This window comes from Alosa sapidissima, chromosome 5, assembly GCF_018492685.1.
Source record: "Alosa sapidissima isolate fAloSap1 chromosome 5, fAloSap1.pri, whole genome shotgun sequence".
Lineage (NCBI taxonomy): Eukaryota > Metazoa > Chordata > Actinopteri > Clupeiformes > Clupeidae > Alosa > Alosa sapidissima.
The window spans coordinates 37,654,267-37,668,376 of NC_055961.1; the positions used below are offsets into that span (position 1 = coordinate 37,654,267).

At 38.0% G+C, this 14,110-nt stretch overlaps 1 protein-coding gene across 2 annotated transcripts in view; it reads right to left on the reverse strand.

Annotated features, from left to right (window-relative positions):
• Positions 1 to 1,692: 1,692 nt before the first annotated feature.
• The window catches only part of si:ch1073-416d2.4 (coiled-coil domain-containing protein 42 homolog), a 33,714-nt gene continuing 21,296 nt past the window's right edge, over positions 1,693 to 14,110 (reverse strand). Inside the window, exons 6-11 of one of the 2 annotated variants that reach the window (XM_042091380.1) lie at positions 13,755 to 13,837; positions 8,636 to 8,808; positions 5,270 to 5,380; positions 2,748 to 2,864; positions 2,586 to 2,651; positions 1,693 to 1,932 (exon numbers count right to left, since the gene is read on the reverse strand). In XM_042091380.1, coding sequence (XP_041947314.1) covers positions 1,849 to 1,932; positions 2,586 to 2,651; positions 2,748 to 2,864; positions 5,270 to 5,380; positions 8,636 to 8,808; positions 13,755 to 13,837 — 634 coding nt within the window. In that variant the 3' untranslated portion in view covers positions 1,693 to 1,848. Of the gene's footprint in view, positions 2,652 to 2,747; positions 2,865 to 5,269; positions 5,381 to 8,635; positions 8,809 to 13,754; positions 13,838 to 14,110 lie in introns of both variants that reach the window. The other variant, XM_042091379.1, reaches the window with a different exon arrangement.

The window sequence follows — 14,110 nt, forward strand, 5'->3', positions numbered from 1 at the left end:
GTTGATATTCTAAAAAAGTGGTTGCTATGCTGGGTGCTAGGGCTATGTTGGTAACTATGGTGGTTACTAGGTTGACATGGTTTAATGGATGTTGATAGACAGATAGTTTAATGCAGTGGTCCCCAAACTTTTTCTTCCGAGGGCCAGCTCACTCTGGCTCTCTGGCTCTAAGAGAGGGCCAGAGACTCGGAGTATATCAGTAAGCATAAATAGCTTAGTGCTGTGAACAACAGCAGTCTATCTTAGTTGAATATTCCATTACATTTAATCATAGGCTACTGCAAATTAATACCATTGTTAGCTGTGTTTATGTTGCCATCATGCCATATCAGTGTAAAATGTAGCTCAAATGAAATAATACTGATAAAAATACTTTAGCATTCCCAAAAGTATTAGCAGGGAGTCCCAAAAGTATATTTTATTCAAAATGTGTGAATTCTGAACTCTGTGTCTTTGCATACACAGCTCATGTCGTGAACAAGTAATATCCTACAAATAATTCAAATAACTCAAACTATGAGAGTTTTATGAAGTGCTGGCAAAAACATCTGACACCACCATTCTAACTTTCACTCATGAGAAATTTGTGAATTGTGAATTTGTATGAACATTTGAACGAGTGAATAAAAAATAGAAATAATTATCCCAGAAAGTCCCAGAAATATGACTTGAATAGAAGTTAGTTAGTTATTAACAATTAATTGATAAACTTTTAGAATACTTTGAGCACTGATGCAGTCAGCATAGGCCTCTTACATGTTTGCAGGTAGGCCTACATTTCATTCCGTTTTGGATGGCAAACGCAAAACAGCGCCAAAACAACCACCAGTGGACAAAAAGACTATTACATGTGTATTGTTAAGACGGAGATTACGGAGGTTATAGTTTGACGACGTCGTACTCCCTTGCGGGGCAGATGCTATATACCACGGACATAATTTGGGGGGCCACCCAAAATGAGGTGGCGGGCCGTAGTTTGGGGACCACTGGTTTAATGAGTGTGTATAAGTAGATAGTTAATGGATGTTGATAGACAGATAGTTTAATGGATGAATGAATGGTTTGTAGTGGATGGATGAGAGACAGTTGGATGGAAGGTGCCTTGTGTTCTTGTGGAATAGAGAGAGACACAGAGAGAAATAGAGCCTAGTTGAGCAGATGGCTGCAGAAAGTCTATGGTGAAAATAAGCTTTTTTTGTTAATATCTCAAAAAGTATGAAGGTTACAAAAATGGAAATATATGCCAACCTGGTCCATTTGAAGACCTACGTGACAAAGTTTGAACAAAATTTAAATGGTTCAAGTTTAATAGTGTACGGAAAAAGTGGTAAGTGGAATAATAATGAGAAGAAGACTTGGAAGAACAGTATAGTGCATTTTCATGCACTGTAATAAGAAAAAGAATGCACTGTAATAATAATAATAATAATGATAATGATGATAATAATAATAATAATAATAATAATAATAAGACTGTAATTAACAGTAGCTAATGTGGTGGTATAACTTCTATGCTATGCTATGCTTCCGTGGTAGCAGAACTTTTATTCAACAGCTGTTATTCGAATATCTGTGCAAATCCTTAAATCGTTTGCTTCTTGAATAGGAAATGGTGAATGCACAAATAGTAAAATTATCTTTCCAGTGACAATCAATGACATTAACAGACAAAAAAAAAACATTCAGTAAAGATGCATTCCTACAAGTTACTTTATTCATATATCATGTAAAACAAAAAGACTTTTGTGACAAGTCTGTTACATGTTACAAGTGGTTAAAAGGGATCTGTATACAGAAAATTGTATAGAAGATTAACAGTAGCATGCAGATAAAATACTCTCTGTAGTGTTATATGGGTAGTTTCACAATAAAGGTAAGTGAATTGTTCCTAAACATTCTTCCATTGTCGCATTTCTGCCCATGTAGTGTACACTGGAGGGAAATCAGGAGAGAATATGGATGATTAATTTGGCTTGACGGTTGTTCATCCAGGCATCTGCACAAGTGCTGTGGATGATGACTTTATGTAAAGTTATGTACTTTATATACTGTTGGATGCATTGCATGTCGCTAGGCTCCGATATGCAAACAAGCTTAGAATACTCGCAGCAACCTTCTTTGAACTTGGCAAGCTCTTCTCCATCTTAAAATTATAACTGTGTATAACTTAAAATTATGTAACCCCCTTTACAGCTTCACGCACATAAGAAAACGTCCACATTGTAATTATACCAGTCAAAACATGTAAATAGAAAAATGTTGAGTTATTTTGTCACTTTTGGGGGGTATTGCAACTGCTACACAAGTTCAACCACTTTAGCTATCATTCAAAATTCATGTTTGACGAACATTTGGCCTAACACTCACCCTACTGTAATTGTGAAATTACCCATATTGAAAGACAAACATCTCCAATATCCTCACATTGTGTCATGTTTCATTAAAATGTCCCTTCAGCATTATGAATGTGCTTGGCAGTGTTTTTTGTCATCAATTGTCAATTTGTCATCACTGTTTTGATGGATTTGTTTTTTCTTTATTCTTTGTGATCCTTTCTCTGTGCCAACTGCAGAGCTACTAATTACCTGTGAATCTGATTCTACAAGGAGTGTGACTCTTTCCTCCATATCTGCTATTCCCAGCAAGTGCTCCTGTAACAAAAATTAAAAAGAGGATATTACAGATTTTACAAGTTCAAACATTCTGTTCAAATTCATTCAAACATGCTTAACTGGAGATTACTCCACCTTTATCATGTCTATCATATCTAGCACATCTATTTCCTCAAGAAGACCATAATGTGGTAGATAACACTGTTCTCCAAGGTTCCTGACAGCAATCAGGAGGCTTCCCACTTCCTCAACCTGCAAGAGATCAGAGAAAGGGACCTCTGACATTATTTCAGACAAAAAACAAGTGTACCTCTAGTTAATGGCATGAAAAAAATGACTAGCACAAGAAGAAAGCAGACATTATGTGTGAGATAAACACAATAATGATTATTATTCACACAAAATAATTTGTGTGAACCCAAAATATGTTTAGAAATATATATAATATAAGGATAATATAAGGAAACACTTTAAAAGTTGACAATTATATGACTAGGAACTAGTCTAGATTACTAAGATTCAGAAGAGATATCAAGTAGGAAGTTTGATTTGATATAGAATTGTGTAAAACTAGTCACAGGGGACTTTTCTTAGTCCATCACTAGATGTCCTTGAGTATGGATGGAAACAAGGACAACACGGTTATGCACCAGTCCCTACAACAGATCCCGGACTACCTAGTTGCAGCTGAAGGGGACTGTGTAGGGTTGGGTATCGTTTGGGTTTTATCCGATACCGGTGCGATTTAGATCGATACCGAACGGTGCCGGTGCCGAAACGGTTTTAAATTAAAATGGTCTAAAGCATGAATTGCTTTTTTTTATTGATAAGACAAATTTGAACATGAAATTGAACTGTTATATTCAATTTGCTATCAATATCTCATTGCGCCTACGAATAATACATTTAAATGTTAAAACGGCTTGCCATGTATGCACACACAATGGTAAGCTCGCTTTTAAGTTTACCCAGTGTAGGCGGTTTGCCATAAGGTATGTTAAAACCGCTTGCCATAGAACTGCCAGGTCATGGACAACGGCATTTGCAAGCAAGCTAATCTAATAGGGACTCTACTTTCCAGTTAATTCAGTGTGTTCCCAAATGCTTCAAGAAATGTCATGTCTTAACCCATAACACGCAATAGTTTTTAACATGTTAGGCTACATATCGGTGTGGAAGTGTTTCCCAGCGCTAGCCTAGTAGGCATTTTAACAGCAACTATGGCTAGGCGCTAACACCAGTCAGCTGAATTTAATTAGCGATAACATACGGAGATGGTTTCGTAGCCTCTTTGACAGCTCAGTGACATCAGGTATGTAACCTACATATTTATGTTTTTGTCAGCTAACTTTTAACATGATCTTCATATTCATTGTGATGCTATATGGGCCTCGTACACATGAAAGATTAATATCATGCCATTATGTTGTTTAGAACACACCGTGAAATAAAGTTTTCACCTTACAACTTTGCTGATAACATTTCAAATAAATGCCAGTTAGCGCATTAGCAAGGATATTGTGTAACGTATAGGCTACTGTTGATGTTGTTTCATAGCCTTTTGCTTGTGTGTAGTTAGGCCCACTGCTAGATTTTGACAGGAGCTCGCAATAACGCTTAAGTAAGCTACTTGGGCTCACGCAAGCTGTCAAACAATGTCCACTCGTCTATGTGGTGCATTCAGTGTTTATGTTAGCTAACTGTATCTGGATGTGTTGCTATCAGAGCAAGACGTTAGAGATGGTGCATGACATGCAGTGATGCCTCGTATAAAAAAATAAAATAAAGAAACGCTATTTAAGCACCGAAATGAGGCACCGAAATCCACGTTGTTATTCGATGCAGTTACTACCGTTTGCGTCGGCACCGGTGCCATATTAGAACCGTGTTTCGGTGCCCAACCCTAGGACTGTGACACTCAGGTGCTGCTGTAAAAAGCAAGGAGTGTATTTCTGCTTGTTGAAACTGTCATGGTAACTCTTGCCAGAACATCAACCAGTCGGATGATAACAGGAGTGAGGGAGTGCAGGGGAGTTGGATGAGGTTTGTTAAATTTTAAACTGATTAAGGAAGTTTTTTTTTTTAATTGTACCATAAAACCACTTGTATGGACTTGGAGTAATTTTTACTCAAAACTAATGGCTGGGATAGATTCAGCACCTCTAAAAACCACGGATTTGGCTTGGGATTGGGACACCTAGAGGAACACATAGTAAAAAAAATTGGTATTGGTAAGATTTTTTTTTGCAGATTGGCGAAAAAAAAGCCAAACTTTCCCTAACTTTTCATTGGCCATTTATGATTCAATCAGCAACATAAATCGCAAGCCCTTGATGCAGGCAGCCACAAATACCAACAAATTCTTCGGTAAAACTTAGTGAGAATTCAGCATCGTACAGTCTAAAAATCCTGTAATTGTTGTCATGTTGTTGCCAGCAGCAATTATAGTGATGTGATTGAGAGCTCAACAACCATTTTTAGACCAACACCCGATATCAATACAGCCATACAAATAGAATGATTAATCAATAGCTGTTGAGGGCTGACTGTGGATGGTGCGAATATCAGAATATTAGTAATGAACAAATCATTACAACCCATTGTAACTGATTTGCAACATCAGAATATACAGTACATGACCGGTAAATATTGCTGACCTGGTCCCGTGATTGGCCTTGATGCATTTGTGTGGTCATCTCCAGTAGTTTGGTCCTCTCTGTGGCTCTATCCCACTTTGTCTGCAGTTCTGATAACTCTTTGTTGATCATCTAAATGGATAAAAAGATAATTATTTATATGTCTGTACAGGCACTTGTCAAAAATTGAATTGATCAAAGCCCAGGAAAGTCACATTTGTATCAATGCTATTTATTACGGAAAATATCTTGAACAAATAATTACAAATATAACCTGTTTGTTTAAATTTTCCATAAAAAAATAAAAATATAATCATGTTGACAAAGTTAAAAATAATGATTTATGCTTAAAATAAAAAGTCCTTTCATCAAAGAATCCTCCATTTGTTTCAATTACAAACTTTGCTACATTAAAGCTTCTCTGTGTCTTTGCTAGATATGATTCAGTGCTGTCAAAGTTCATGCATTAGCTCACTGCATTAATATAAAATATTCAATATATATACACAGGGCTGTACAGCACGTAGAGTTTTTAAAATACTGAGGTCCAAAAACTTTGGACCCCACCTAAGCACACACACTTGGTGGAGGAAGTACTGAAACTCAGTGCTTAAAGGAATTTTCCGGAGTAAAATGCACTTTAGATCAATTTACGGATGATTGGGAGTACATACGTTGAGTTGACATCAAAATCATGTCATTCAGATGTGTTTTGAGAAAGTTAGATTTTACCGTTTTTAGTCAAAACTCATTTCGCCGCTACAAAACGCTATTTTTATACCTCTTCTACAGTTCCAAAAAACATTATACTTACGTGCATTATAGGCTATGCCGATTGTGGTGTTTAGTTTGTTTAAACCAATAGGCTAATGTTGTGGGGAACAGTGTTCACATTAGGCTACAGTCCCCTGTAAGGATACTCCAGATGGGGCTATTTTGAAAGTTCCTTACAGCATCATGTCAATCATCATTGCCTTGTTTCTGAACACCCAATGCTGCCAGTTTAGAAGCAATGCACCTGTTGTCTAAAGTGAATCATTAGCCTTCAAGTTACTATAGGCTGTTTCTTCCCCCTTACCTCACTTGTGAGGTAAACCATTACCAGTCATCAGCCACCCTTGTGTTTGGCCCTCATCACACCTGAAGTCCCATCCCTATGACTGCCCTACCATCGCCTGTTGCTGTCCCATTACCTGGACTCCTGGCCCGAGCAGCCTAGTGACCCACTCTACAACAACTCCTAATCCCTATGGACAATTCATTCCCTACACTGGACTATTTGAACATTCTGACAATATATAGGATTCATGCATTATGGATATGTAGCCATCCTACCTCTTTGTAACATATACCTCAGGTGGATTTAAACACCATGTTCTATTCTCTACACCTAATTAACCTTTCATTTATCATGTATACAGACCTTACTGCCCTGTAACTGACCCTAGGCAGATGGGTCAGGCCCTTGAGTCAAGGATCTGCTCGAGGTTTCTTCCTGTATGTACACTGTATCTTCAATTCTAGGGAGTTTTTCCTCGCCCCTGTTACTCATGGGCTCTCTCTGAATGTTTTAACACTCTGTAAAGCGCCATGATACATGTGTAAGGTTTTGGCGCTCTATAAGTGAAATTAAATTGAAATTGAAATATAGGCTAATAATGTCTGCCAATTTGTTTCACCTATTGACCATCTTAATGGTTCAAAGTTCACGTATTCTCCATCCAATAGACTAAGTCTATTGTTACCCAAGTCTTGTTATACATATATTTTCACATGCAAAAATGCAACATACAGTACGTTAGCTGTTAGCTGTCTAATATTGTTCATGTTAATGACATTGGGAAAAAATATGCCTCTAGCTTTTAGCTGCATTAATGTAGGCTACTACTAAGTTTTTTTGTAACATAATTTGAATTAAATTAAAGACATTTCGGACGCACCTATCTGTGCTCAGGCATAGGAGACCCAGCAAACAATTTTTGGTTTGGGGAACGTTCCCCGGACGTCACTGAAGGATGCGGGAACATTTGCTGCTAACGTTCCCTCACAGTCATTCAGGAAAGTTTCAACACCGGAACTTTCCTTTATGGTCAAATCTATGGTTCCGGGAATGTCCATGAAATGTTTTTTGAACCATATAAAACTCGAGCAGAGAAACAGTTTTTATAATGTGTTTGATAGATAATTTCAATCCACGTCTTATCCTCTGCACAGGATATGGAAAAGGTTTCATATGAGTAAAAACTATAGGCTAGCTTTCTTTTTGCCTCTGATTTTTATCTCCAGGTATCAGGAGTAGCAATGGGCTTGAAGATGTCTCCAAGTTTTGCCTCCCTCTACGTAGGACTATTTGAAGCTGAGGTGATCTTTAGTACAAAAAAACTTTTTTAGAGAATATATCATATTGGAAGCGCTACTTGGATGACATTTTTTCATATGAAAGAAGAATTCCATAATTACATGAATGATAGTAACCAGCATCTGAAATTTACCATCTCAGTGGATGACAAACAGATGAATTTTTTGGACATTTTAATTGAGAGAGAAGGCAATATATTAAAAACGAACCTCTTCCAAAAAAGTACTGATAAAAACACCTTGCTACATGGTGAGTCATATCACCCTACAGCGTTGAAAAAGAACTTGCCCATTTCCCAATTCAACCGAATCAGAAGGATCTGCAGCTCAGAGGAGGATTATCAAAGTCAATTGAAAATACTAAAGGACCCTGTACTCCAGGGTCATATTAGTTTATAACAGTTGAGATAATCTCCGCTAAATGAAGTGCATACAAATCTTATCCAGGACCTCTACTATAGGGTCTAGTGGGCATATCGTAGGGCAGCAACATGTTAGGAGTTTAGACACTTTACTCTCAGTGAGAGGGGTGAATGAAGGTAATGATGCGCCAGTGATAGCCTGAAGGTCTGACTGCTGCATGTAGGGTTCTTTGAAGCACCCTTAAGCCTGGGGAGGTAGGTTATGCCTGCTTGGTTCAGAAAACTGACTACTAATGGATGCTACCTTGTTAGTGAAAAATGAAGCAAAGATGTCAGCTGTGAGGTTGGTAGTTGGTGGAGGATTGAATAGTTTTGAAGGTGGAAATGTATCTGCTAGCATACTCAGGGAAATGTGGAACTGGAACTCATGAAATGGGGGTATATAGGATATTCTTTGATGAAAGTAAAAACTGAGGAGTCTTACAGCATTGTCAATATTTCCTGTGATTTCTGATAAATAATGCTACCTGTAGTATTTTTGGTGCATTCCACAATTTTGAATAATAGCATTTTGCACATTTGAAAGGATTGATACATTTAGTTAGACATATTTATGATATATTCATGATATATTTCTATATATTTCATATTCATGATATATTTCTACTAGTTTATGTGTGTTGTGCTCCTGCTTCAGAATTTCAAGGTTCCTCTGGCCCAATTCCAGCTCCTCTACAAGGGAAACCAGTTGTCCAACTAGGTCTTGATGTGTGATGGACAGTGTCTCATGTCGCCTAAGGATGGACATGACTGGAGAGTCTGCTGCATTCCCAGAATAACCTATAATGACATTTATTTTCATAGCAGTTCAGAGGACATGTAAGACATATAAGACATTTGGTAGGGGGTTCTCTACAGTTGGTTTGAGTGTGCTCATAAGTCTACATGACCTGGCAGAATTTGTAAAATGTGTATCATTCTTTTGAGAAAACACAAGTGATTGGGCAAAACACATTACTTTTATTTTTAACAGGATTCAAATGAAATCACAAGGCATCACAGAATAGTGCAACCATTTAACAAATCATAGCAATAAAGAAAAATAGGTTGTATTTTGTACCACGTAGCAGTACAAAATACGACCCTAGCTCAGTCCTGCACATTCTCTCTGCAAAAATAAATCACTCTTGCCAATTTGTCTCCATCTCCTACTCCATCCCCTACTCTTGCAACTCATGTGAGTCCTGTTAGTAAAACCTGCTGTTATAATGTGGTTCTATTCAGCTCTGGAATCAACATCAAAAAGGCCCCAACTGCAGCCGGTTTTAAATCTAGACTTAAGACCAAATAGTTCTCAGATGCCTTCTGCTAATTGCAATACAGGCTTCTATCATGATGGTCTAAAGCTCAGTCTAAAGTTTATAATCATCACAACGCAAAGCTTATTATGACCGCCGCGCAGCGAAGAAACAGATACACACACACACACACATACATACATTCACAGTAATCATACATATGACACATACTCACACAGTAGACATATGTACGCTTCCATGCACAGGCACATACGCAGGCACACACACACACACACACATAACATAACACAAACAATCAAGAATTTCTCAGAATTATGAACAGGCAAGATGGAGGTGGGGTTGTATAAAATGAATTTTACATGTGAAATCTATGAACTAATCATGTTTTGGTACTTGTTGTCTAGCAGATACCAGTGAGAATTGAGTGTGGATAATGCAATTTAGTGAGACAGTTAGAATCATATAGGCCTTTCAGCGTGATTTATTTTTGTGGAAAAAATGTGCTGGACTGGGCGGCGGTCATATTTTGTACCGCTCTGCGGTACATCTAGTTCCTATCATAGACTTGAGTTTTCAGCCATGCATGTCTCTTTTTTTGAGCAACGCACCAAAGAGTGTGGCAATTAACGACCTAAGGAGGGGTCTGGTGTATTGTCTACAAATCGCTATCGTACACTACTGTACCTAAAACACCTTACGCCACTGACCAAGAGAAAACTGGTCAGAAATCCATGCCAAGTTGTTTATGTTATTTTAATAGTGTGTTACAGTGATCAACAGTGATGTGGGCGGGTACACAACGCACCCTGCTTCTCTCACCCACGAAAGCGCACCAGTGCACATCCATGCAAAACATTACAAATTACACAATTACAATGGGGAAACATAATTAGAATAAAGATATTCCGAAATACATCTCACAATGAGTAGTTATAGTGGATGGAATCCACTATCTTGAAATCTCCTGGCTTCTTCTTATAACCTTTTCTTTTTACCTTTTCAAAAACTTAATGCGGCTCTAACTGCTTAATGTAGGGATTAAAAATGTTACAAAACATATTTTTCTCTCTATGACATCACAAAGGGGGCTCATTTAGAAGGGTCGTAAAGTAATCAGGTGCGGGTCCACCTGCATACAATCTGACGCTCCCTAAACTAGTCCTACACATACTGTTAATTAATCGCCTTTGAACCACACTGCTTTCACACTGCTCAATTCTCTTCAAGAAAGTTTACGTTCTTGGTGTCTGCTTCGTCCAACAAACTACGACGAAACGGACGTTTTCCTACCACATCCAATGTAAGTTACAATTAATTTGAATGGAGTATGTGAAGTCTGCAAGTAAGCAAGCAAGCTGGCGTTACCTGTCATCGATTAGCAACAAACTCGTAGCTGCTACGTCTAGAGAGGACGTTAAGTTTAACTCTAGCTAGTTTGATAATATTGGTATTACGTTGAGTAAGTTCATAACTTGATTAAGTTAACCGAGGATTCAATAGGTAAGTAATATTGTTAGCTAGACCTCAGGAATGTTTCTAGGTTGTGTGCAGTGGCGGCGGTAGTGTTAGCAGCTAAGTAATTAGCTTCACACTCAAATTGTCAGTCACCTTTCCTAGCGATATCTGGCCTGAAGAGGGAAATGGCCTTCTATGGCAAACAGTCACTGGCTGAAACTTAGCCTTCGTTTTGAACTACGTTTACAGTATATGCGTGGTAGGTTGTGCCGTAAAATGACTTGATTGTAGGCTTACAGCTGTTAGTTTGTTGTTCAGTTGAACATATTTATCTAACAACTGTCTCTTTTTCCCCCCTTCTATTTCTGTTAGGTGCTGCTTCACTCTGCTACTGGATGGTGGAGGATCAGGCTGACTGCAACGGCTATGGATGCTATACTGAATGGATGTCAGGAAAGCACAGCACACGTGAATTTCTAGATGAAGAAGAGTGAATAAATGCACTTGCTTTTCAAACTGATAAGTTGTCAATGGTTATTAATGCAAGCTTGTGTAGCCTAAACCAGACATACCTAGGCCTAGCCAAATTTGTTCTGTCTGTAGATAAAGCAGGATATGAATTTTCCAATATTTTGACAGATTAATAGTGGTTTACTGAGGTTTAATATAAATTGAAATACCATTGAAATCACGTTGATCTTTAGTTTGGTTGTAATTTCAACATTGTTTCAATATTCATTTTAGTTGAAATACCATTTTGAATTTGTATGAACTCAAAGATTAAGTGATTCAATGTTTTTTTTTTTCAGGAATCTCCCCACCAACATTAAGCGAGCAGCTTTTCATCCACTATTGCAATTCCTCTGGCATTGCATTTCTAGTTATTCACCATCATTTGCAAATTGGTAATGACGGATAAAAGTGATTAGGAGCGAAAGGCACATATGAAGCACAGCTGAAGACGCACGATCACGAGATGTAAGCAGGAACTCCTCTGCAGGATAAATGTCGTTGGGTTTTTTATTCAGTCATTCAAACATTATTGGGGTAGGTGTTGCTTTTTGCAGGCTATGTTTTCGATAGTAACCTATTGTCAGTCAATAGTGAAAGTAGCTGTGTATGACTGGTTTGTAGTTGACAATGAGACCACGGTGCAGTTAGTTTCACTTTGCCAATAAATAATAGACGACTGCAGATGCCGGTGCAGGTGCAGATATACTGCTAGTTTTTAGTAAAGCATGTTTTAGTTTGAAGTCGCACTGCTTGCTGTTACAGGGAATGACAGATGTCACTCTGTGCAAGGAGGAACAGTAGGAGCCCTGTCAGAGCCCTATAAAATGACCTCCAGCAGGCCGCTGGTGTGAATGTCTCTGACCACACTGTCAGAAACAGACTTCATGAGGGCGGCCTGAGGGCCGATGGCTTCTAGAGGGACCTGTACTCACTGCTAAGCACCGTGGAGCTCAATTGACCGATCCCAATCCCCGACCCCTTTCAATATGTCACAATGAGGACTTCCGGAGGACCTCAGTCAATTTTCTAGTCTCTGTTTGACGAAAAGCCAATTATGTAAATGTTATGCTTCTTGTGCAAGTAGCCTAAGCAACCAAATAACTAAAGAGTTCAAAATGGTTAAAATATACAGTACAGTACCCTCCAGAATTATTGTCTAAGTTCACTAAGACAGGTATAACAAATAATCTGTTGTTTTCACAATGAAAACTATGAGGAAAAATCATTATTTTGAGTTAAAGTAAAATCTCATAAAGAAATAAATATTTTTAACAAAAACACGTCGCTCACAATTATTGGCACCCCTGCTTGTTATACCTTCTCAAGCCTAGCTTTGCCAACAAAAAAAAGCTTGTAATATTTTCCCATGACACCCCATAAAAGCACTGCTGTAGCAGGCAGCTCACTGCGTCAGGATTAGTGTGTGCTTCATCTCACTGTGTGTTCACTGTGTGCTGAGTGTGTTTCACTAATTCACGGATTGGGATAAATGCACAGACCAAATTTCCCTCACGGGATCAAAAGAGTATATACTTATATACTATACATTCTCCTTTTTGACTCACCCCACGTTTTTTTCTATGGACTTTAGATCAGGGGACTGAGATGGCTGAGATTAGATTTTATTTTATTATAGACATGTCAAGACCATGTTCGCGCAGACTTCTTTACTGAATCAGTCAAATCTGTTGTAAATAAGGTATCCTACCTGCTCATGATAACGTGCTTATTGTTTATACCCAGTTAATATGCACCCGGATAAGGTCCGTAACACCAGAATGATTTGCCCTCAATTTGTGCTGTTCATAAAAGGAAATCCTTGTTGGTCTGCCTGACCATGGTTTGGTATCAACCAAACCACCAATTCTCCACTTCTTCAGACTTTGAGCACGACTGACATTTTCAAATCTTTCCTTTTCCTGATTTATCAATTTTCTCGTAAATCTTTTGACAGCTCTTAGCCCATGGCATCCAAAAGCCAGCAAAGTCAGTGCAGCCCTGCAGCCCTGGATGAAATGTGTGTCTCACAACACAACAGGTCTCACAACTCATTGACTATTTATACAGGCACTAATTACAATCAAACATTGACTATTTATACAGGCACTAATTACAATCAAACATGTCATAGGTGTCGAAACGTATCCTTAATAGACAATTCAATCTGGGTGTCAACCTGTCAGGCCAAACATTCAAGGGTATGCCCTTTTGATCATTGGCCATTTGGGTAATTTCAGTTATTTTTTTTATTAAAAAAGGGCACACAATATTATGTGATGATAAATGGCTTCATCTGAGTCCTATGCCTAAATAAAATAAAAGGTTTTCTGCATGATCAGTTATACTTTCCAAAAACTGGCAAATATTTTTTGCAGATTTTGGCAGGGTATGTAAACTTTTGAGCACAACTCTATTCAGGGCAAAAGTGTGATTGATGTCATCTCATTACATTAAACCTATTAATCCATGTTGGCCAAAACTCTGCTGTTTTTAACTTACTTTCTGGGAGTACATCCAAAATCTTCATTAGGTAATCTTCGAACATCTTGTGTTTTGACACCAGCCCCTTGAGATACTCATGTCTGTCATGCAAGGGTTGAAATTATAATGACAATAGAATGATTAGAATGAGAACAGAATGTTTTATTCTATAATAAAACAGTATGAGGCCATGCACATCCCTGGCCAAAATTGGATGGGTGCAGGATCTAGTGTGAGAGTATCACAAAAGAACAAGGGGTGATCCGCACACCATACACAAATAAATTAAAAAAAAAATATGAATGGGAGGTATCTGGTGTGCAGATTATCCCTTTTTCTTTTGTTATTCTATAATTAAGCCTATTTTATTTCCT